The sequence below is a fragment of the Neurospora crassa genome, linkage group IV (genome assembly GCF_000182925.2).
Source record: "Neurospora crassa OR74A linkage group IV, whole genome shotgun sequence".
NCBI lineage: Eukaryota > Fungi > Ascomycota > Sordariomycetes > Sordariales > Sordariaceae > Neurospora > Neurospora crassa.
The window spans coordinates 3192009-3213052 of record NC_026504.1 but is presented as its reverse complement, the minus strand read 5'-3'; the positions used below and the strand labels follow the sequence as shown (position 1 = coordinate 3213052).

At 50.5% G+C, this 21044-nt stretch overlaps 10 protein-coding genes and 2 non-coding genes across 13 annotated transcripts; 9 read left to right on the top strand and 3 right to left on the bottom strand.

Annotated features, from left to right (window-relative positions):
• The first annotated feature begins 95 nt into the window (after nucleotides 1–95).
• Nucleotides 96–211, top strand: NCU15632. Its single transcript, XR_897889.1, has one exon. It is a non-coding gene; the product is annotated as a 5S ribosomal RNA (ribosomal RNA).
• Nucleotides 212–424: 213 nt separating this feature from the next.
• On the bottom strand, nucleotides 425–1849 carry NCU04483 (sedoheptulose-1,7-bisphosphatase). The gene has a single exon (XM_951959.2). It carries the CDS (start codon nucleotides 1692–1694, stop codon nucleotides 618–620), a length of 1077 nt encoding a protein of 358 aa, XP_957052.1. The 5' UTR covers nucleotides 1695–1849; the 3' UTR covers nucleotides 425–617.
• An 896-nt stretch (nucleotides 1850–2745) lies between these two features.
• Nucleotides 2746–5232, top strand: NCU04484 (hypothetical protein). Its single transcript, XM_951960.2, has one exon. The coding sequence runs from the start codon at nucleotides 2951–2953 to the stop codon at nucleotides 4847–4849; it is 1899 nt and encodes a 632-aa protein (XP_957053.1). The 5' UTR covers nucleotides 2746–2950; the 3' UTR covers nucleotides 4850–5232.
• NCU04485 (pre-rRNA processing protein Esf1) lies at nucleotides 5087–7563 on the bottom strand. The gene has a single exon (XM_951961.2). The coding sequence runs from the start codon at nucleotides 7493–7495 to the stop codon at nucleotides 5333–5335; it is 2163 nt and encodes a 720-aa protein (XP_957054.1). The 5' UTR covers nucleotides 7496–7563; the 3' UTR covers nucleotides 5087–5332.
• Nucleotides 7564–7595: 32 nt separating this feature from the next.
• Nucleotides 7596–8516, bottom strand: NCU14097. The gene is made up of 2 exons (XR_897888.1): nucleotides 8117–8516; nucleotides 7596–8053 (listed from the first exon to the last, which is right to left on the bottom strand). It is a non-coding gene; the product is annotated as a ncrg23 (non-coding RNA).
• Nucleotides 8517–8877: 361 nt separating this feature from the next.
• NCU04486 lies at nucleotides 8878–10316 on the top strand. Of its 2 annotated transcripts, XM_011395803.1 has the most exons (5): nucleotides 8878–9026; nucleotides 9098–9410; nucleotides 9548–9671; nucleotides 9732–9840; nucleotides 9912–10316. In XM_011395803.1, exons 3-5 carry the CDS (start codon nucleotides 9669–9671, stop codon nucleotides 10106–10108), a joined length of 309 nt encoding a protein of 102 aa, XP_011394105.1. In that variant the 5' UTR covers nucleotides 8878–9026; nucleotides 9098–9410; nucleotides 9548–9668; the 3' UTR covers nucleotides 10109–10316. The 2 variants fall into 2 exon arrangements, with proteins under 2 accessions (XP_011394105.1, XP_011394104.1); XM_011395802.1 differs by lacking the exon at nucleotides 9548–9671 and having other exon boundaries at nucleotides 9010–9410; nucleotides 9912–10299.
• Nucleotides 10317–11515: 1199 nt separating this feature from the next.
• NCU04487 (hypothetical protein) lies at nucleotides 11516–13489 on the top strand. Its single transcript, XM_951963.2, has 6 exons — nucleotides 11516–11768; nucleotides 11856–11945; nucleotides 12058–12189; nucleotides 12259–12402; nucleotides 12487–12597; nucleotides 12658–13489. Exons 1-6 carry the CDS (start codon nucleotides 11673–11675, stop codon nucleotides 12991–12993), a joined length of 909 nt encoding a protein of 302 aa, XP_957056.1. The 5' UTR covers nucleotides 11516–11672; the 3' UTR covers nucleotides 12994–13489.
• Nucleotides 13490–13626: 137 nt separating this feature from the next.
• On the top strand, nucleotides 13627–14562 carry NCU04488 (hypothetical protein; the record flags this gene model as incomplete). Its single annotated transcript, XM_951964.2, has 5 exons — nucleotides 13627–13731; nucleotides 13813–13911; nucleotides 13992–14087; nucleotides 14157–14277; nucleotides 14345–14562. 5 exons carry the CDS (start codon nucleotides 13627–13629, stop codon nucleotides 14560–14562), a joined length of 639 nt encoding a protein of 212 aa, XP_957057.2.
• Nucleotides 14563–14764: 202 nt separating this feature from the next.
• On the top strand, nucleotides 14765–15678 carry NCU16807 (hypothetical protein). Its single transcript, XM_011396100.1, has 3 exons — nucleotides 14765–14958; nucleotides 15030–15216; nucleotides 15297–15678. The coding sequence occupies exons 1-3, from the start codon at nucleotides 14956–14958 to the stop codon at nucleotides 15488–15490; spliced, it is 384 nt and encodes a 127-aa protein (XP_011394402.1). The 5' UTR covers nucleotides 14765–14955; the 3' UTR covers nucleotides 15491–15678.
• A 138-nt stretch (nucleotides 15679–15816) lies between these two features.
• Nucleotides 15817–17549, top strand: NCU16806 (hypothetical protein). Its single transcript, XM_011396099.1, has 7 exons — nucleotides 15817–16055; nucleotides 16120–16218; nucleotides 16296–16394; nucleotides 16466–16546; nucleotides 16632–16730; nucleotides 16812–16968; nucleotides 17073–17549. The coding sequence occupies exons 1-7, from the start codon at nucleotides 16005–16007 to the stop codon at nucleotides 17300–17302; spliced, it is 816 nt and encodes a 271-aa protein (XP_011394401.1). The 5' UTR covers nucleotides 15817–16004; the 3' UTR covers nucleotides 17303–17549.
• Nucleotides 17550–17560: 11 nt separating this feature from the next.
• Nucleotides 17561–18962, top strand: NCU04490 (hypothetical protein). Its single transcript, XM_951966.2, has 6 exons — nucleotides 17561–17990; nucleotides 18057–18143; nucleotides 18214–18312; nucleotides 18383–18527; nucleotides 18604–18813; nucleotides 18874–18962. Exons 1-5 carry the CDS (start codon nucleotides 17769–17771, stop codon nucleotides 18792–18794), a joined length of 744 nt encoding a protein of 247 aa, XP_957059.1. The 5' UTR covers nucleotides 17561–17768; the 3' UTR covers nucleotides 18795–18813; nucleotides 18874–18962.
• A 545-nt stretch (nucleotides 18963–19507) lies between these two features.
• On the top strand, nucleotides 19508–20501 carry NCU16805 (hypothetical protein; the record flags this gene model as incomplete). Its single annotated transcript, XM_011396098.1, has 3 exons — nucleotides 19508–19564; nucleotides 19643–19748; nucleotides 19847–20501. The coding sequence occupies 3 exons, from the start codon at nucleotides 19508–19510 to the stop codon at nucleotides 20224–20226; spliced, it is 543 nt and encodes a 180-aa protein (XP_011394400.1). The 3' UTR covers nucleotides 20227–20501.
• Between the last annotated feature and the right edge of the window lie 543 nt (nucleotides 20502–21044).

The following is a 21044-nucleotide window of genomic DNA, read 5'->3' as shown; positions in this document are numbered from 1 at the left end:
ACTTCGCGATAGTTCACTACCACTTCTACTTCCAAAGCCCTCATCTCTTCCAAACATTCCTTTATAGGGTTAAGCTCAAGACATAAAAAGTACATACGACCATACCCACTGGAAAACTCGGGATCCCGTCCGCTCTCCCATAGATAAGCCAGTGAGGGCCAGACTAGTAGTTGGGTCGGTGACGACCAGCGAATCCCTGGTGTTGTATGTTTTTTTCTTCCAGAATAGAAGTTACCAGTCCGCATCCGGTACAGCCCACACTTTTTCTTTTCCTTTTTACCGCACTTTTTCTTGCTTTCGCACGTTCAGTCCTCTCTCTCTTTTCGTCTATATGTTTTTTTCTTTGGATTAAAGAATTGACCGTGTAGGTTTGCCGGTTGGTAGACTCTTGAGAACCTATATCCGTGTCTTGTCTGCCTCTCAGTTTGTGTAACGTAAAGATGTCTTTCTAGTCATCTATTGTCTAAACTCTTGAAATCTATAATCTATACCATCATCTCGAAAGAAGCGAACGATGAGCCTCTATAATATCGTGACTAACTTGACATCGTGACTTCGGCATGCATCTCTTGGTCCCTTGACTATGGAATCCATTCAACCCCCCCCACTGCTCATTCTTAACCGCACAGCACCTCCTTAGCATATTCAACCTCCTCCGCTGTTCCGCACACAATACCACCACGCTCATCACACCCCTCCACTCCCTTATCCCCCAAGATATTCTCCCCGCTCACCGGATCTACCGCCCGTCCACCGCAGCACTCCACCACCAGCGCCAGCGGGAACAGCTCATACAGACTCCTCAACTTAGCCTTGCTCGTCTCCGTCACTGGGCTCAGATACACTCCATGCCCTTTAACCAGCGCGTGCACTACATCCGGTACGAGTCCGCCGCAGTATCTCAGCGTGTAGTTCTCCGCCATGTAATGCGCCACCAGCTTGGCATAAGCCGCGTGCGTGTTGGTCGAGCGCAAGTTCGCCGGGGCGAAATACCGCGTTTTGAAAGGCGGCGGCGCGTAAGAGACAGAGGGGCGGATGAGATCCCATTCTTGCCCTTTCCCTGCCTCGCTTGAATCCGACAACCCCACCTCAAAACAAACGCCCTTCTCCTCCCCTGGGAATCTCAACGCAACAACCGCTGTGGTTCTCGGTCCATAAACACCCAACACCGCCCCGATCTGCTTGTCCCTCGGACTAGCGCCCAGCGCTGACGTGCCATCCCACAGCGAGAAAATCGTTCCGACAGTCCAGTTCGGCGCAATAATAGAGGACCCATCAAGCGGGTCAAACGCGACCGTGTAGACCTCGCCGTGGGTGCGATCCTGCTCGGCCTCGACGACCTGAAAGGGAAGACCGGTGTGCTGCACCGGTTTCTCAATGGGGTCCTCTTCGCTGGAGGCGGTGACGACGGAAGGACATTGGGCGAGACAGAGCCGGATGGCTTCTTCGGCGAGCACGTCGACGTTGAGTTGGTCGTCGCCAAAGGAGTTAGAGGAACCGGCGAGGGAGACGTCTTGGGCGGCGCGGAGGGCAGTGGAGGTGGCGGCGATGGAGGTGAGGAGCGAGGGAAGGACGGAGGTGCGGAGGCTGTCCCTGGAGGAGGAAGGGAGGAGGGAGGCAAGGTGGGTGGTGAGGGCCGCGGTGAGGGGAGTTGCTGGTGGTGCAGCCGCCTTGAGGCTGTGGGAGGTGGTCATGGTGGGGTAATTGGCGAGAGAAGCGTCAAGTTCAGAATACTAAAAATGAAGATCTTTTGAATTTGATACAGAGAATACTGAAGATGCGCAAGACACAAAATGTAAATTTGAGTATTCCGGAGAACTGTCAAGCTGGTAGACAAGACAATTTAAAGCCCTCCGAACCCGGTCAGAATGACGACAGAAAGTGGAAGCGTTTTGTGGATCCAGCTGTCTTTTCATTGATTACCATCAGGGTTAGGGTCTGTGATATTTAAACCTCCTCATATTATGTCTTGAAACCATTTGCATCTATTTCTATTTGTCTGCCCAATTGAATGTCTTGTTACCATGGCTTTACTTATTGGGGAAACTATAGTCTGGCATCTACTTTTCATAGTTTTCACGAGCAGGTCTGAAACTCCTTGTCGCAACTTGCAAGGAACCTCTGGCCTTTCTTGCGTTCAAATCGTGGCCTCTCTTGTTCACGCCACTCTATACCGCGATAATAGCAAATGTATGTCTCTCAAACGTACTATCAAGCTTGAAGAGCCATTGGCGAATGCTATAGCCACTCAAAATTGAGCTGAAAACGTACACTCGATACGTTAGCGGGGAGTGTCCGCGATCGAATCCCCCATCGTCATCCATGCTAGCAAAGTGTGACCTCGCTAGGCCGAGTCGCAAGTTTTCCCAAGGAATTATTATTACTTTTGACTGATGGAATCTCCTTATCTCCATCCATGTGCTCTACTCCCCAGAAAGACACGTGCGGGTGAAGTGGAAAGCGATGGCGCGGAAGAAAAAAGAAATGCCCGAAGAGTGACACCAGATGATTAGCCCGCCGTTTGCACTCGGGGCAAACCTTTGCCAAACTTGTGTCATCGCGTCTTTTTCTTGCATGCATGAGGCATGGAGAAGAACGGATTCAGGATGTCCACGTTCTCGTCTCATTTCCGTATCCTGCACGAGTAATTCACCGTGATCTTCCAGAACAAAATGCGGCCACATCCTTCAAAAGGACGTTTCTTTGAACTTTCAACCTCTTTCACCTTTAAATAAACTTGACTCGGCCACGAGAAAGTGAAGGCCTTTATCACGCCTCACCGTGCTCCTTGTTATCTTTCTTTCAACGCATCGCTTCTAGGCATTTATCTCGCAGACATCCATACCATCTTCAGATCCCACGCAGTCCACCTCTTATCGCCCACACACGGCAACGAGAACCGACCGCTGAGACCTTCGGGAAAATCATCATCATTCAGAATACTCTCAAAATGGACTCACCTTCTAGCAAGGAGACCCCCTCCATTGATACCATCACCGACAGCCTGACGCCATCGACCACAGCAGCCAACCTTCACTCAACCACGTCGAAGCCACATCCCGAACGCACCTTGTCCTATACAGAACCGACCACCTGCCCATCCATACCATCATCATTTCCACTCGTCACACCAAGCAAAGATACAGATAGCACATCACCCAGCACTGCCTCAGCAACCACCCCGCCGAGCAGCCTACAGGCCACACCAAGTCCTACCGCTCACTTGCCTTCCATTATCAAGTCGAGACAGCCCACCACACCCGTCATTCCCGCCTCATTTTCCGCAGACACCCAGGGTACCACAATCTCCAAGCCAAAGATCATCATTCTCCACCACGACACTGTTATCGATGGCCGCCGCATCATCATTCGCACAATCCAGAACTGTTTCGCAGCCATTCTCGGTCCAAACGCCCCACAACCAAGTGAGACCGCAATTCTCAACGCTTTTGCTCATAATGCTACGCTCGGGGAAGCCCTTGATCAGCTTGGTGCTTTCAAGACTCCCAGCAAGCCGGACTCCTCTTCTGCTGCTGCAGCAGAAGCAGCCAACTCAGACACCACCAAATCAAGCTCCAAAGATAAAGGTAAAGGCAAAGCCAAAGTCATGGACCCAAGCACACCCACACAAGAGGAACAACAATACGACTACCAACACGCAATCGCCCTCTGGACACAGGCCTACCTCCACTACACCCACGAATTCCTCTCCGAATTTGACATTTACCCGGACCTAGAGCCCTTCGCCAAGCAGATGAAGCAGCAGGACGTTAACGTGGTTATTCTCATCGCGCAGGATGGCTTTGAATCTTCTTCTTCTTCTTCACCTGAGCAGACCTCAAGCACAGACGGAGACAAAGATGGGAAGAAGAGCAAAAAGAAGAAGCAGCAGAAGCAGCAGCAGCAGCAGCAGCCTGCAACGCCGGCACCGGGCGTAAAGATTATCCAAGAACTGATGAGACGCATGGGTGTCACGGCTGCTGGTAAAGGGGCTAGGGGATATCAGGGTCAAGGAAGACAGGCGGCAGCAGTAGGTGGAGCGACAGCGGCTGTGGTGGTGGTGGGTGGGATTTATGCTTCTGGTATTGAGGGGGAGGCGGTTGCGAGGGTTTGGAAAGGTGACATTTTGCCTGGATTTATCACGCCTCAGATCGCCATCGCCAAGGAGGCAAATTCGGACGGCGGTGAAGGTAATGCCAGCAAGGGAACGGACGTGAAAGTAGGTACAGTGGCGGCCGATTCCCCGGAAATGCGAAAAGACGAGGTTCTCTTTGCCTGCTGCTCAAAGCAATACCTTGGCCTGGCAAGGGCTATTGGAGCAACGGCTTGCTGGGTTACCAGGTGTGAAGACAAGACGGCGGGCGAGCAGCAGCCGGATATTGTTGTTGAGGATTTGGAAAAGTTGGGTCATCTTGTTGTTGGCGACATGGTATCGAATGGCAAAGGAGAGGAGTCCGTGGTGGAGGCTAGACACAGCAGGCAGCGAGACGAAAGCGGTATCATCACCAGCGAGAAGAAGAAACAGACACCAAAGAACAAAACAACGACAATTACGACGGAGGATATCGATATGCCTGACGCTGACTGCAACGATGGTGCCGCAGTGGACCAAAAGATCGAAGAGACACAGGATGATGGCAGTGAGGGACAGAGCGAACGCAAAGTGGCTTCTTCCAAGCCAACGAAAGTCGTCAAGACCGAGCAAGTCGAAGAAAAGAGTGTGGCTACTGTGGCCCAGCAAAAGGAGTCTACAGGCAAGAAGAGAACGAGGGATGATGTGGAGGAGTGGCTGCCGGTGGAGATGGGAGGGGAAGAGGTTCCGGTTGTGGATCTGACGGAGGAACCTTGACGACTGGCCGGAGGTTGAGAATCGCTTGCAAACCTCGAAGGACGATGAAAAGAGGTAGCTATGGATAAGACGAACACAATTGTCGAGGGAAGAATGTCGGAGGCCCAGTGTCTTTCCAGGGGTTTTGCCAGACACACAGAGTTATTTCCTCGGGGAGAGAGATTAAGAAAGGTAAAGGCAAACATCTCGACAACAAAAGCTCCAACTTACATGGCCATGAGGAACTGATGGACCTCGAGTACCACATATTATGGCCGCCATTGTGAAGTGGAAAAGAGTTGCGAGGTAGCTGTACGTGGTTCTGTCCTCATCCACAAAAGGGGACGATCATTAAAGACAAAGGGAGCAACCCTACATGACCTGAATTTAAACCACATTGACCCAAGGACCATTTACAAGACTGGACAGTGGAGGAACGACAGATGGATGTGAACCAACAGAAATCAAAAACTTGCCATTAATATGCTGTTACCCGTGATGCAATCATTTCTTCGCCTTCGCCTTCGCCTTCCTCTTGACAGAGTTGATCAGACCATCGATATCCGCGTCGTCAGTCTTGACCTTCTTGGCGCTCTTCTCACTCTTCTCCGTAACACTGGGTCCATCCTTGCGCTTCTTTCTGCCCTCCTCAAGAAGCTTCTTCATACCCTGAGTAGCCGTGAACTTAGGATTAGAGGGATCAATAGCGAACTCGTGGCTCTCGAAAACGGCCTTGAAACGAGGATCCTCGACGTCCATGGCGAACTCTTCCTGGAGACCATCGTTGCCCTCCACGCCCTTCTTGCCCTTCTTGCCCTTCTTCTTGCCCTTGACCTTCTCGACCTTGGCGATCTGCTTCATGTCGAAGTGATCGAGACGGCCACTGTCACCGTTTTCATCAGCCATAAGCAGCTCCAGCTGTGCCTTCTCGGCGGCGTTGGCAGCCTCCTCAGCTTCCCTCTCAGCCTTCTTCTTGAGCCTCTCCTCTTTGCGAATCGCCGTCTTGGAAGGCACCACAGGCTCAGCAGTGAAGAATGGATCGTCGAAACCGAGATCTTCGCCTTGGTCGCCTTGCTCTTCCTCCTGCTGAGGAGCGGCGTTGGGATCGCGACCTTCCCTCCTAGCAAGCATCTCCTGCCGCTTCCTCTCCTTTCTCTCGCGCTCCTTGCGCTTGTACTTCTCGATGGTCGTCTCCTCCCTATCTTCGTCACCCTTCTTCTTGTCGTTGGCGGATAGTGCTGGCGTGAAGGTGATTTGCATCTCGCCCACCGGAGTATCCTTCTTGGACTTTACCACGGGCTCGTCAGCAAGACCAAGAGCAGCGCGCATCTTGCGCCTGGCAAGCTCCTTCTTGGACAGTGTCTTTTCCTCTTCTGCTTCCTCGGCAGCGGCCCCCTCGGCCTCGAACTGCTCCTTCTCCTCCTCGTCCTCCTCGTCGTCTGAGCTGTCGCTCGCAAGGTAAGCGCGCAAGTCGTTCTCGGCGATATCGTTGCGGCTACCGGTGAAGGCCTTCTTGAGAGCTTCTTTTCTTGAGTAATCTTCGGGGTTCGTATCCCAGGTGAGTTTGACCTTGGAATGCTGGAGAGCATCGGTCACGAACTCCACCGGCTTGTACCCCGCAGGGACGCTGTCGCACTCGTCTCTGGGTTCGTCGTCGAACGTGACATCGTCGGGGACAAATCGCAAGTCGAGGAAGTTGGAAGAAGAAAGATACTCGTTGCCATCCGTCGCCTCGTAGATCTTGTATGCTGTGTTCTTGTCGGAGCAAACCATAACGGCGTAGTAGTAACGTAACCTGTCGAGCTGATAAGTGCGAAGGGCGTCACTGTCAAAGTCCTGGTCGTCTCCTTCCTCAAGAAGCTCCTTCTTGATGGCCTCGTCCGAATCAGAGTCCTCCGAGTCACTGTCGGAATCGGAGTCACTCTTCTTCTTGAAGATCTCCTGGGGAGGACCCTCCAGCTCTTCTCTTTGCATCCTCTGCTTGCCGAACTCGCTAGGGTAGACAGATACCTTCTCGATGCGACCACCTGGGGGCACGAAGCTCGAGAAGAGGGCGAATAGATCGATCGACTTGATATGGTCCCAGTCAATGTTGACGATGGCAACTCTGTTTGTGATCTCGCCTTCCTCAACAGCCTCCTTATCCTTGCGCAAGCGGATACCGGGTCGTGTTTCCGCATCAGCCTCGTCTTCCACCTCTGGCTTTTCGTCTTCGGAATCTGAGGAGTCGGAGTCGGAGTCGTCATCGGATGAAGAAAAACCGCCGCCACGGGCAGGGTCGTATGAGTTGGCAGCCTCGAGTTCGCGCTGAACAATGTCGTCGTCCTCGACCTCGAAGTCGCTCTCGTCTTCCGCTTCGTCCTTCTTTCCCTTGCTGGCCTTCTCTTTGGCCTCGTTGTCTGTGGCGTCCTCGCTCTCATCCTCGTACAGCCGTTCCAAAGCCTTCTTCTTGGTGTCGGTCTTTAGCTTGCGGCCGTACCTGTCGACCTTTGCGACGGCGGTGAACTCTGCATCTTTGAGAACCTTGGAGAAACGCTTGTCGAGCTTGGTCTTTAGGTTCTTTTTTGAGGGCAGCTGGAATCGCGGGTCGGTCTCGAAGTTGGCAAAGCGAGCATCGGTAATCGCAGGAGCGCCATCGCGCTTTTTAGGCTTGTTATCTTTGGGCATGGTGGATGTGGAGATGGTGACTGATGCGATCCAAAATCGAGGATTCGACGGCAGCAAGGAAACTCGCAGATTCGACCCGACATGTGCACAGCACGCAAAGTCCGAGAAAATTTTAGTGGAGCGTTGTTGATTCTGCCAAAGGCGGTCTGCACATGCTAATGTCAAGGTGCCCCACCTAAAACGCCAAGTCCTGTGCTATGGATCAATCCACTTCCCCGCATTGGTGCCCTGGCATGCAGCAAATGGAGCCCGCTAAAAACTCCGTCAAAAGCCAAAGTCCACTGACGCTGTCAGCGCAGGGCTGTTCAACCTCGAAAAACTCCAAAAACGCCATCGTCCTCCAGCAATCCCGTCGATGATTGTCCTCGACCATCCAATCCAACAAATTCGGGTATCAACTTGTCCGTCATTCGGAATCCAACGTATAATCCTGTCATCGCATGCCTCATCGGCCGTCCTTCAACTTATGACCAGAGAACTCCCATTCGACGTCACCCACCCACCGATCGGCCATCCAGTCCTGTCCGCTGTCGCTGTCGCTGGTCATCGAATCTGGACCTTCCACTCGTTAGGACGACTGATATCGCATGAATTGACAGTGTTCGCGGATTGACTACCTACCGAAGATGTTACGCAGGTTTCAGTTCTTTAACTGTTCCCATGCCACATCGTTGCGCCCAACGTAAGGATCCCAACAAGCATCAAGAGCGACAATAGCGTTGTGCAAGCCCTATTCTCTGCCTTGACGTCTTCGTCTTGGTCGGAGGAAATGAGTCGTGAGTAGCTCTCCAGATTCATGGTTTGTATAAGTTGGAAGAACCTGGTCGACAGTGCCGCGTTATCGGATGGGTTGTTAAGGATGTGTCTGGGACGTGGGATCCTGAGATATGAACCGGATGGTTAATGAGGGTTGGATGGCGAGTCCAAAAGATGAAGGGCGTCCGAACAAGACTTATAATTGTTCTTTGGTCCCCATCCGAGAATCAATGGCCCACCACTATTCGTTCCTCACTTCAGGGGCAATCATCATTACACAACTTCCGGACCAAGTCCAAGCTGTTCTTTGTTTGCGCTCAACCAGGAAAGAGATCCTTGGTGATGGTCAGGTGGGGTTACCAAGGCGGGAGTCGAGGCGAATGTCCCTAGGACTGAGCTCCGGAATGCCTCTCCGGGTGTCATCGACTCCGCATGCCTTGCCAACACAACCCCGGAAAACCCTAAATCAGATGTCGATGATGTTCTTGGCATTTTCACAAGCGAGAAGCATCAACAATGCCTGCATCACGTGAGACACCGAGCACGCCTTTCTTCATCAACAGAGTGAACCACAGAGTCCGGATTTGGGTGTTTGTATTCTTCATCCTGCCCAGCTGTTTGGGACGCGACATTGACTCGAAGCCATCAACGACATTCGAGACCTCTGTCAACCACATTCCCGGCCGTGCCAGCGTCGCTTGCCCCTGGCTGACTTCCCGTGAGCGGCTACACACCCGAGACTCATTACTACTGCACTATGCACACACCCGATACGGTGAGCAGGGTAACCAAAACCCGTGGGCCAGGTTGCTCGCGATCGCTGATCACACAGTGCCCTATACAAAGCCACGAAGCTTTGCTTGTGGTGGGTCATGCTCGGTACTTGACAAAGGGTTTTACTTTGGCTCGCAACCACAGTTACTTTAAGTAGGTACTCCCGGGAGCAGGAGCCGGCAGAGGACGGTTGAATCTCGCGTTTGCGCTGCAGGTACCAACATCGTCACCAATCGAAACACCAAGCATTCTTCCAGGTTGCCATCACGCGGCCGACACATCGACAACTTATACCCAGGCCTCAACATGCGTACAGCGTTTGCCTACGAACAGCGACACCAGTAACCTTTCTCTACGTTTCGGCAGGCCTCTCATGTTTCCGTCTGTATGTAAACGATTTTGTTCGTGAAAACGAAGATTGACTTTAGCTGCATCATATGTACAACAATTATGTAGGAAGACACCAAGTGGTGTCACAGAACTGACTCTCTATAAATTCCCGCGCAAGACTCAAGTATCCAGGTCCTAAGATGAACAACGGCAACTTGAATCATCCCAAAGTCGCCGGTTTATCCTGCCTCTATTCCAGAAAAACCGAAAGAAAAGCTTAACGTACTCAACACTGCACAAAACCCTTCTCAAGATGGTACACTGCTGCCTTTTTACTCCCTTCCCTGCTTCTGCCAGAGCTGACCATGCCCTCAAGATTCCTTTGATTCCTGTCGTTGCTGGGCTAGCCGCTGTCGCTGCACCCGCGATAGTTACCGCACCCATTCTCGCCGTATTGGGATTCGGTGCTGCGGGGCCTGTTGCTGGTCAGTGTCACCTACATACGAAGCGCAATCTAAGCCGTTGTGGTCGGAGATCAAGTGCTGATACAAAGCAGGCTCTGCTGCAGCCATAGCTCAGGGCGTAATCGGCAATGTTGTCGCTGGCAGTCCCTTTGCCATTGCGCAGAGCGCTGCAATGGGCGGATATGGTGCCGCAATTGTCAACGGAGTTGTTCAAGGTGGCGGATTGCTCGTCACTGGCATCTCCAGTGCCGAGTGTCTGATGTCGGGTTGCGGAAGGGACGAGATTTGAGGAGAAGATAAAACATCATCAGACAAGTGTCGACCGTATTAACATGCTAGTTTGGAAATTTGTTGCGTGGGTCGGATTCAAGAATGTCATAACATAATCGGTCTCTGTCATTTTCTGGTCCGCATTGAGTCAGCCCTTGCTCGTTATCACTTTGAGTAGGCGTATCTCTCCCGGGAAGTCGAGTTATTGAAGCAGCCGTACTTTTGGCTATACTGGCTATACCTGGGAAACCCTCGGTGTTTCTATCTCGCCATCTGTTTTGTCACTTCATGAGCCAGTTCCCAGGAAAATGCTCTCGCTTCATCGGGAACATGCATCTAGCTTCGGAAAGGATCATGACGTTAGTCATTGCGTCGACGGCTTTCGTCGTTTGCTTACTACAGCCCTAATGGAATGAGGCCTACGAGAAGTTGAAGGCCAGCAGATGATTTTAACATAAACAAGCAATTCCAGCTTTCATGCTTCATGCCAGTGGCAACCTCCCTCAACTTTCTCTCCACGCGCATCGCCTCCCCAATTATCTTCCAAACCATCCAAAATACTCGAAACCCGAAAGGTGTGTACGATCCTACACGGAGTACGCATATTGCTCATGTATTCAACGAAGGACTAATTCTTTCCCTTATATAGCCTTCATAGAGTCTCTAGAATGGGCTGTGTTCTATCCCTTCTCGGATGGACAGAAATTGGTGTCAGGGCCGGTTCGTACAACCTCTTTGCAGGGTCTGTGAAGATCAAGCAAGCTCTAACGCTGTCATGCCACTCACTATAGGATCTTTTGCGGCCTGGATTCACTCCATGATTGGGAATGTCGTCGCCGGTAGTTGGTTTGCAATTTTCCAAAGTATCGGGGCGACCTGCGCAGGGTTCTTCACGATCATGACAAAAATGGCGGGACTGGTCTTTGGATTTGCGATTTTTGTCCTCCCACTCATTTGTGCCATTTTCTGGCCTTTTTAGGGATCGGATGATCGACGTTTTGGTGGTTTGATGAAGGACGATGGTATCTATCCTTGAATACATTGAGGGTACCGCACTCCCAACCCGATGTTCATTTTCGTACCGTGTATATCACGGAAGTAGAAGGGATATACGGCCTGTTCCTGGTTTGTCAGTCTCTACCGCTGATCGAGATGGTATCTTCCAGCAATTGCCAAACCAATGACTAGTGTTTTGAAGTATTAGCCATCGGAAGTTGCAACTCCTGACAAATTCCCTCGTCATCATCTTGGAACAAACGTCGACATATTCCCGGCTGATAGCCGTATATGTCCCTTTGCATTCAAATACATACTGCTCAGTCGTTGATTTGTCGACAAGCGAACGCACCGTACCATTCACTTATCACTCTGTGGGCCTCACGCAGCTCCAGACCCCCGGTCCTGCAGCACCCCTCTTCAAGAGCTGAAGAAAAACCCGAGAAAGCAAACGGAAACAACAACAGTCGTCAGATTCTCTACCCCTCATCCATCTGAACGGGGACTGACGGTCGCGGATTACCTATTATTTATCCCAATTCACGAGAGACGGAAACCCTTTGTCAACACCAGAAAACACCAAAGCGATGGCGTTCTGGGGTCATATCGCGGAATGGGGCGCGAGCACCGTTGCCCCAGCTGTGGTTGGTCTTGCGATGAACGCCAAAGAACATGCCGAGCAGGTTGGTGGACAAATACTACGAACATGGAAGAGGAAAAAAAAAAAAAAAGGCGTTTACCATATTCGCTAACCATGGATGCAATTCCAGATTGGCGGTCAGGCTGCGGAATGGGCAGCTGCCGAAGTTGCTCCTCGTGCGGTCGGCCTTGCGATGGAAGCGCAGAAGCATGCTGAGCAGGTAAGTGATTGATAAATTAGGTTGTCAGGCTTAATGGCCTCGCACTTCCCTTGTTTATGGTTCGTCTCAAGTGGAACCCGTGCTGACATCCCATCTCTGATCTTTGGGTTAGGTCGCGGAATGGGGTGCAAAGGAGGTTGCTCCTCGTGCTGTCGGTTTGGCAATGGAGGCACAGAAGCATGCTGAGCACGTGGCTCCCGCTGTCGTCGGCCTTGCCATGAACGCCAAACAACATGCCGAAGAGGTACGGTATATGGTGCTTTCCACTTGCATTCCATTGCTGGCGCTGACCGTAACTCCATACTTATTTTAGATATCTGGCCATGTCGTTGAATGGGGCGCCCAGGAGGTTGCTCCTCGTGCTGTCGGTCTTGCAATGGAAGCACAGAAGCATGCTGAACAGGTGGCTCCCGCCGTTGTTGGCCTTGCCATGAACACCAAGGACCATGCCGAGCAGGTAGGGATTCTTTCTCTATAAGAACGCCAACGACAGAACGCCCTGCGTCATGTCATTCCGTATCATCTGCTGACAGCCTTTCAGATCTCCGGAGTTGTCGCCCACTGGACTACCCACAACTTCGTTCCTGCTGCGAGCGGGTTAGCTCACAACGCTGCGGAAGTTACAAAGAACGCGGGACGGCATTATGAGCAGGTAGGAGTGGTTTCATTGCAGCTCATTCCCGCAGAAAATACTAATTCTGTTTTGACTCAGGCCTCCCCAGCCGAACGGCGGATCATACGTGTAATAGGCACCGCTAGCCTGACTATGGTCGCCGAAGGTTTTGGTATACCACTTCCCAAGCTGCTTATCGGTCCCATCCTCGGTGCTGCTGGCTTGCGTACCGGTAAAGCTGCCGACTATGGTCTGACTGCAAAATCAGGTACTGCTCAGGCATCGCAGCCACGTTCAGTTGTGGCATCTTTGGATTCTGACGCTGGGGCAACCCGGAAAGAAAAGGGAAACGGCGCGATCGGTACCTTGTTGACAGTCGCAGCGTTTGCACTTTCTCTTGAAAGCCTGGTCGGGTTTATGGCATGGTTGGTATAGCTGAGTGAATTCTGAAGGAGGAATTATGTAAAGGTTGGCAGGCACTTCCATCCACAATTGCCGTCTCGGCCCTGCCAATTTCCCTCGCTATCAACTTCAAGGCAGGAGGCAGTCTAGTCGTTTTTTTTTTTTTTTTTTTTTTTTTTTTTTTTTTTTTTCTTCTTCGAGATGAATTCCGGTCCTCTCCACCTCCACTTAGTTCCCTTACATTTCTTTCCCCATTGTCTTTAGTTCCGAATGAGTTACCCGGTTGCCGCTTCGGTTCTCATGGACTGTCAACGAATTTCGCCAATCCGTGGTTGGCCCCCAAAAAGTAGCATCTGCAGAAACGGGCTTCTCGCGTTATCTACACTGCCTGACAGTTGTCATTGGCGTGCCCTGCAAGCGCCGGCAAAGATCATTAGTTACCTATGCTACCCCTCGCAGAATGTACCAAGTTAGGCTGCAAGGACTGTACATAATTTATATTTATACGGGTGACCAACCACACTTTTCAACACATCAAACACAATAGAAGAAGCTTCAACACCTACTACACTCTACGGCCCTTTTGATCTGCGGAAGCCGCGATAACTCACCCCCGAATGTGTAAAGAGTTTTGATTGCACATTACCAAATTGATTAGGCGACAACATGACGGTTAAGGTCCATGCTGGAAAATGGGTTTCTTGCACGCCCCCTATCTCCCCCGCCAGACTTATGAGAATCATCGAAGATGCTAAGAAGCATGCAAGCAAGGTATATTTACGCGACGCAATCAAATTCCCGAGTACAAAATACATGGACACACACTGGCTTACTGACAAATCGTGATTCCAGGTCCCCTTCTCCTCAGTCTTTCACGGTGCCGATATCCCAAAGTTGTCGAACGATCAGCTACCTCTAGGCGTGGGTAAAGAAGGAGCAGATGGGAAGCCGGTATGATAGTTTTACAGAACATACATCAGTCTCATGCCACCACTTCAGTACGGTTCACGGCTAATTATTTCATCAAACAGGCACCAATTACCCCCCAGGATTGGTCTACGTTGGTTCTTCCCTGGCTCGAGTCTGCTGGAGTGCTCACAGAGAACATCAGAAAGCAGTATGAGGAGGTATGCAGCAACTCTTCCATGAATCAAGTTCTGCGGTGTGTTTCTAATCTATCATGTTCTCCCAAAAAGGCTCGAGTATGGGCTGCCGAACATCCTCTTGAGGCTGCACTTCTCGTACTTGTTGTATCAGGTGTCCTGATTGTCTTGTTTCCCTACGCCATCGGTTTCGCTTCTAAAGGTGTATCAAAAAGTAAGTTTGCAGCTGTTTACATGAAACTGTTGTCCGCCAGTGCTAACGCAAGATCCACTGCTGCCAGATACTATCGCAAGTGCATGGCAATCCTGGATCGGAAACGTAACAAAAGGAAGCACTTTTGCATACATCCAGAGCCAAACCATGGGTGGAATGGGTGCTTTCACTCTTGCTCCTTGGGTTTATACCGGTGTCCTGGGTACCGCTGCTTGCGTTCGTACAGGTTTGGGTATCATGAGGCCGAGTACAGGAGAGCGTCATCCCCTAAAGGCGAAACTGTGATTTAAACGGCTGGAACGTGGCCGGTTTAGCCCCGGCCTCCCACACAATCATGTGGGGGTGCATTTGGGCACCATCACACCCTGACATGGCTGTTGGCCGTCTGCATAGGCCTAGCGGGTTCTGGTCGGCGCCTATTTTGTCAGCGATTTTGCATATCGAAAAGGCAAGGCAGAGTGTAATCATTCGGCTCCCTCTTGAAGGCACTTGATCCATCGTATATCTTGACATCCGATACATATAAGCCTTTCAAGCTTCCGTCCTTGTCTCCCCACTCCCATCGCCTATGAGCCACTTCCTGTTAACACTCAATGTCATTTTTCAACTCCACAAACTTAAGCCAACCTACTTCTCAGTTCTAGCCTGACAATCTTTTCCTCTTGAGCGGAAGCTAAAATGGTATGTGGTACTGATCTGCTGTTCTTGTCGTAACAAGCTTCTTCCTTGCTAATTCACGGCTTCTTCATCAGCCACCTATGTTCCTACCCGAGCTACCAGAAGGACTTGGATGGCCACCTATGTTCCTCCCTGAGCTTCCAGAAGAACTTGGATTAGAAGGTTACATCATCCTCGCCGGTACACTTATATTACTTCTTCAATTCGTTGTCTCCCCTTTGTTGATGATACTTGGGTTCGGCAAGATTGGAATTGTTGCAGGTAAATGAATCCTCCTTTCCAGTATCACCAGTGCCATTTGAGTTTACAAGCTCGCTGACACATTACCCATTCTTTCTTAGGATCCATTGCAGCGAAGGTTCAGTCCCTTTTGCGGATCGTAGTCTCAGGAAGCATTTTTGCCATTTTACAGAGTGCCGGAATGGGCGGATATGGAGCAAAGGTGATTGCCGACGTATTGACGGTTGCTGGACTTTTGACTGTGTATGTTGGTGTTGTGCTTGCCGCTTGGTCGAAGTGGAAGACTGGATCATGATGGGCGTCACCGGTTTCCTTGCGCTTTGTCCTTTGTTGGATGATCACATTCAATACTTTGTAATGCATGATATGCCCATGTTACTTTGAACCATTTACATCGGGTGTTCACGACCATAACTGCGCTTTCTTGCGAATGATCAGCTCTGGTTATGCAAAAACCCCGCCAACAGTACCAGCAGGTAAAACAACAGTATGTAAACCCAGATCGAAATGGTGAAAAGTGGTACTTGTCATTCAATGGCCAATGCCGTCTAGCTGCGGGCCGCCGACAGCTCATCCTTCATCCCCGCTCCCACCGGCACAGTAAGATCCAGTCAAGGGCCGCGCTGTCGGGCCTCGTCGGGCAGGATTTGTAGTTGTCAACCAGATAATATGGGCTGGGGTACCGCCCCGGACAGTTGCAATGCTTGATAGGTGCCTACAACGTCCCGCAGCCCTTCGTGACTTCTTATCTTTTGTCAAGATCACCTCACCACCAGCATCAATCACCAATTTGCAGTCAAGACAGCAAGATGGCGCCCTGGGATTTCTTTGGCGATATACTCGCCCAAAACACCGAAAAGGTATTATCGGTTCGCTCCTCCGTTTGTTCGACCTATTTCTGACTGACTTTTGATGCCTCCCTAGATTTCGACCGATGCATCGCAGTGGGCAAAGAACTTTCTCCCTCAGGCCGGAGCGGCCGTGAGCAGCGTAGTGGAGGATGCGTGGAAACACACAGAGCAGGTGAGGATATTTGCTGGAAATCAAAGTTGCTAATTACTTTGCCGTCATACCAGCTGACCAGAGTTCACATTGGCCAGTTCTCGGCAGATGCTGGAGAATGGGTCAACCAAAACCTTCCTATTGCTGCCGACACGCTTGCGGATATTCTCGACAATGCAAAGAAGCATGCTGAACATGTAAGAAATGGCTTCTAACAAACCGATAAAACCTCAGAAAATTCTCTTAATTAACACCTTTTGTTGTCCAGGTCTCGATTCAGTTGACTTCCAACGTAGTTCAGGATAAGTCCCAGGTGGTTTTGGGTCAAGATGGCGAGACTGTTGAACTGGTAGGGTTAATCAAACTGCCAATCTGGAAGAAATTCCTTTCTACATTTGTTCATATCAACTGACAAATACTTTGCTTACTTTCAGATCCCCATTACTGTACTTGACTGGGCAACGAATGTCCTCCATTTTCTCGCGGAGACCAGTAAAGAGCTCGTGGAGAGCGCCAGGCTCGAATTTGAGAAGGTAGGAGAACAAATCCCTGCATGATAGTGGACGCTTATATGTTGAGCTTGAAGCTGATCATTCTATCTTTGCAACCTGCAGGCTCAGAAGTGGGCGGCGGAACACCCTACCGCCACGTTCTTCATCATATTACTAGTCGTCGCAGGCGTTACAAGCATTGTTATGGTCGCATATCCTCAATTGATCTATAAACCCATGTTGGATACTGTGGGATTCACTTTCAAAGGAGTTCGTGCTGGTAAGTAGACTCCCGTTTTTGGGGGCTTGAAGCGTGGATCTTTTGTCCGCTCGCAGTCTATACAGTTCACAGGATTCGCTGACACTCTACTCCCATATCATCAGATTCAATTGCAGCAGCTGTCCATTCTTACATCGGTAACGTCAGTCCAGGGAGCCTTTTTGCGTTTCTGCAAAGTGCTGGTGCAGATGGCTATGGGGCTGCTGCTCTCAATGCTGCCCTACGGACAGCTGGGGTCACGATGATGACCGCTGGCGCTGCAGATCTTATACGCCAGTGGATGGAAGGGAAGTTCAATGGTGAGGTACCTGTGGTTGAAATAGGAGGACTTTGAGGTCTGTACTTGAGTCATCTTGGAATGTCTACGATCTTTGGGTAGACTGGCGCTTTGACAACCTTCGAGTTCCATGTCTGTCATCCTTAACTCTGCCCAGTGTTTTCGGCCAGAGAATGTTATTGGAGACGGCCTCTTGCAGTCAGTTTGGACTTATGACGTTGGCAGGTGCAATTATCCGTTAGCTTGGTCCAAATGTTTTCATTGAACACATCATGGTTTCGTTTGCTCGCTGCCAGAGGCCTGAATTTGAGGGGTCTCCTCTGCCGTTTCTGCACCGAGGCCTACTATGCCATCTCCACTTCGAGCATAAGACTGAGCCATACTTCCTCATTCAAATTGTCATGACGAAACAATCTATTCGTCCATAAAAGTTCATTAGATCTTCCCAGTGCTACCCTCGATCTGTCCAATATTCAATTCGAACCTCCAGTCCACCATCGTCAGTCATTCCAGCAGCGAAAGGATGGATTTCGGCAAGATGATGGACGATGCTGGCAAAGGCTTCGATGAGTTTGCCACCAATGCTGGGAAGAGTTTCGAAGAAGCCGGCAAGGGAATGAACGAATTCGGAGAGAACGTGCAAAAACAGGCAAATGAAGCTGGCAAAGCGGCCGACGAGTTGGGAAACAACATGTCTCACACGTTTTCTGAAGTTGTTGGAAACGCCTTGAAGCAGGCCGAACAGGTACACATACAGTTGTCTGTCTTTCTTCCGTGTTTGGCTGCATGCTGACACACTTCCCATTCACAGCTCGTCATCAAGTTGACCAAGGAGGTCTCAGAAGACGCGAAAAGAGCTCTTGGCTTAGCGCAGGATGCTGAACGAGAACTTCCTATGGTATGTGGTCTTCCTTCCTTCTTCGCTTGGAAGAAAAAGCCACCCCGCTGACGAGCTACTATCTGAATAGATGGCCCTGAAAGTGTCAGACTGGGTATCCACCATCTTGCCCAAACTACTTGAGGCAGCCGGAGACCTTGGTGAGAGCATCAAAGAGCAAGTCCAAAAGGTCAATATCCTCTCTCCATCTTTCCTATCTTTGGTTGAGTGAACAACTGACGGTTCTATCTCCATGATAGGCTCAAGAATGGGTTTCAGAGCACCCGGAAGTTGTGATGTATATCGTTCTCGGCGTGACGGGTATCGTTATCCTAGCGGTACCCGGTTTACTCATGACCCCGATTTTGAGCGGCCTGGGCTTTGGTGCTTCAGGAATCGCGGCAGGTAAGAGAACCTCATGAAAAAGCAGATTCTTTCTCTCAGTCAGGTACGTACTGACACTTGCCATTTGTTTGGTCAGGGTCTATGGCAGCAGCAATCCAATCCGGCATCGGAAGTGTCGCGGCCGGAAGCGCCTTTGCTGGCCTAACGAGCGCAGCCATGGGTGGTCTTGAAGGCACAGCCATTGCCGCTGTCGGTCAGGCTATTGGAGCAGCTATGGCGGCGGGTGGTGCTGCTGGTGCTGCTTCGAAGTTGATGAACAATGAGTAGAAGCCCAAACCTTGTCGACGTAAGTTGACCCCTGTTTTGCAAGACCTTTGAGAAGTGGTAGTGATATCGAGGGAAGTAGTGGTACCTAGGAATCGACTCAAAGCCGAAGAGGTGGCAGAATGCGGATAATCGTCGGGATATGGTAGTTGGACGCAAAAGATCCAAATGCAATTTCAAGCAAAACATATCGAAGGTAACAAACGCACAATGCGGGTAGCCCAGATATGGTCTACCTTCCGTAGGAATCATTCCAGCCCAACGTAGAAATGTTTGTCACTTCAAACAAATTGACCGGAAGTCAAAAGAAATATGGTCGAAAAAGGAAAGGAATGGAATTTTGTTAGTAGTCAACGTGATGATGTTGATATCGATGAAGCTGGATCTTCTTCTGCACCACTTGGCCAGTGTCGTGAATGTTTTGCACATAACCAGTCGGAAGCAAATTGGGAATCGCCACCCGTCCATGAACTGAAATGCGTGAGGCCTACAGCCACGTCACGCATAGGCGAACTTGGGACGAGAGAGAATGACTGCAAGATCAGTGCACAGAATGGTCAGATACCCGCACCTTCCCGTCTTTCTACCTATCCTTCATCGCCTTCCTGCCGGCTTTCCACGACCTGGCAACAACAACGTTTCTTGTAACCATTTCAGGTCATACCATTCCTCAACCTCGTTAGCTGTTCACTTCCATCAAAATCATAATGCCCGCAATGCCTTGGGATGAAGATGATTGGGATAATCTTTCCTGGGGAGAGAAGCTTGCGAGAGTCAGTTGCACATTGCACAACTCCCATGATATCCGTAACCAGGAAAGCAGTAGCTGATAGACGTTCTCGCAATCGCAGATCAGAGAATGGATTAGCAGAAATCGCCAAACCACAGGCATAGGGCTAACTCTAGCAGGAGCGACAGTAGTCGCTGCCCCTGCTCTAGTCACCATACCTGCTGTGGGTGCGTTGGTTCCACTTGGATTTGGGTCTGGTGGCGTTGTAGGAGGTAGGATCCCGAGCGTGTATCGATTCTTCCACCAACTAACAACTCCACGTTAGGCTCTTTAGCAGCAGGAGTACAAGCAACTATCGGGAACGTCGCAGCTGGAAGCTGGTTTGCCTCTCTTACAAGCACTGCAATGGGCGGATACGGACTCGCGGGCCTCACGACTGCCGTTCAGTCGGCCGGAGTTTGTACATCGGCGGCCGGGCTCATCACAGCTATTTTGAATGGAAATGGACGTGAAGACGACGGAAATACAGATGGAGCTGGTCCTACAAGCCCAAAGGGGCCGAAGGATGACGGAGACGGGTCGGAGGCAGAGAAGACTCCTCGTGCGAACCAGGATGGACACCGCGACAAGGACTTCGATGAGGAGACCGCATCGTTGGATGATTCTGAGGCCTCTGATGAAGAGTCCTTCATACAACTCCGTTGAAACTCTCCAACCGATCGGCGTATGATCAAAGATTTTGGAGAAGCTTTGCAGATTGGCTCCTACGTAAAACCAACACAAACGGCACATCGACCATTCGGAAGAAAACTGCTGGAGGCAAAACAAAAATCTGTGACCTACATCCAACAAAAGAATTCAGATACGGTAACATCGTTATAAAGGCGTACGACATTTCGCACTCATAAGATTGGACCCAAGTTAGGCGGTAGTAGACCTGATGGAGAAGTAGTTTCAGGTAGAAATAGATACCACAGCACCACTGCAGTGATGGTGCATAGATGCATGAGGCCCGAGGGAACATGAATTCTACAAATGCAGATGTCCTGCAGAAATTCATCAGCAAACACGCTTATCCAACGGCGGCAGGAAATGCACCTCAATGACACTTCGGTCATAAATTTGAGGTTTCCCGAGTCCATCATAGAACATATTTTCATCTCAAATCAGTGCCTCGTTCTCTTCTCGTTTTCCATCTCTCGTACCGTATTCATCCCCTTTCTTTGATCTCTGTTTCGACTGGTGCTATTCAAGATTCTTGCTACCCATTCATCCATCTCTTATTGTATGATTGCCATGATGGCTCGCAAAGAATACTACACCCGTTGTTCATGTCCGGCAGGAAAGCTTTCAGCGCCCGGTGGGCCAGAATATCTTGTGGCTCACATACATCTACCACCTCGCGACAATCCTGACGACTTTCTACCGCCTTCTCATGTTGATATAATGAGAAAGAATCCCGGTGTTCCGTGCCAATGCTCGACCGAGCGCACTCGTCTCCCTGGGCGGCCCGACATAATCGG

Coding starts and splice junctions, on each gene's coding strand:
- NCU04483 (XM_951959.2), bottom strand. CDS start 1,694: ATGACCACCTCCCACAGCCTCAAGGCGGCTGCACCACCAGCAACTCCC.
- NCU04484 (XM_951960.2), top strand. CDS start 2,951: ATGGACTCACCTTCTAGCAAGGAGACCCCCTCCATTGATACCATCACC.
- NCU04485 (XM_951961.2), bottom strand. CDS start 7,495: ATGCCCAAAGATAACAAGCCTAAAAAGCGCGATGGCGCTCCTGCGATT.
- NCU04486 (XM_011395802.1), top strand. Junction 9,841..9,911: donor TGCTGCGGGGCCTGTTGCTG/GTCAGTGTCACC, acceptor GATACAAAGCAG/GCTCTGCTGCAGCCATAGCT.
- NCU04487 (XM_951963.2), top strand. CDS start 11,673: ATGGCGTTCTGGGGTCATATCGCGGAATGGGGCGCGAGCACCGTTGCC. Junction 12,190..12,258: donor CCAAACAACATGCCGAAGAG/GTACGGTATATG, acceptor TACTTATTTTAG/ATATCTGGCCATGTCGTTGA. Junction 12,403..12,486: donor CCAAGGACCATGCCGAGCAG/GTAGGGATTCTT, acceptor ACAGCCTTTCAG/ATCTCCGGAGTTGTCGCCCA.
- NCU16807 (XM_011396100.1), top strand. Junction 15,217..15,296: donor CAAGATTGGAATTGTTGCAG/GTAAATGAATCC, acceptor ATTCTTTCTTAG/GATCCATTGCAGCGAAGGTT.
- NCU16806 (XM_011396099.1), top strand. CDS start 16,005: ATGGCGCCCTGGGATTTCTTTGGCGATATACTCGCCCAAAACACCGAA. Junction 16,056..16,119: donor TCGCCCAAAACACCGAAAAG/GTATTATCGGTT, acceptor ATGCCTCCCTAG/ATTTCGACCGATGCATCGCA. Junction 16,731..16,811: donor CCAGGCTCGAATTTGAGAAG/GTAGGAGAACAA, acceptor TGCAACCTGCAG/GCTCAGAAGTGGGCGGCGGA.
- NCU04490 (XM_951966.2), top strand. CDS start 17,769: ATGGATTTCGGCAAGATGATGGACGATGCTGGCAAAGGCTTCGATGAG. Junction 17,991..18,056: donor CCTTGAAGCAGGCCGAACAG/GTACACATACAG, acceptor TCCCATTCACAG/CTCGTCATCAAGTTGACCAA. Junction 18,144..18,213: donor CTGAACGAGAACTTCCTATG/GTATGTGGTCTT, acceptor CTATCTGAATAG/ATGGCCCTGAAAGTGTCAGA.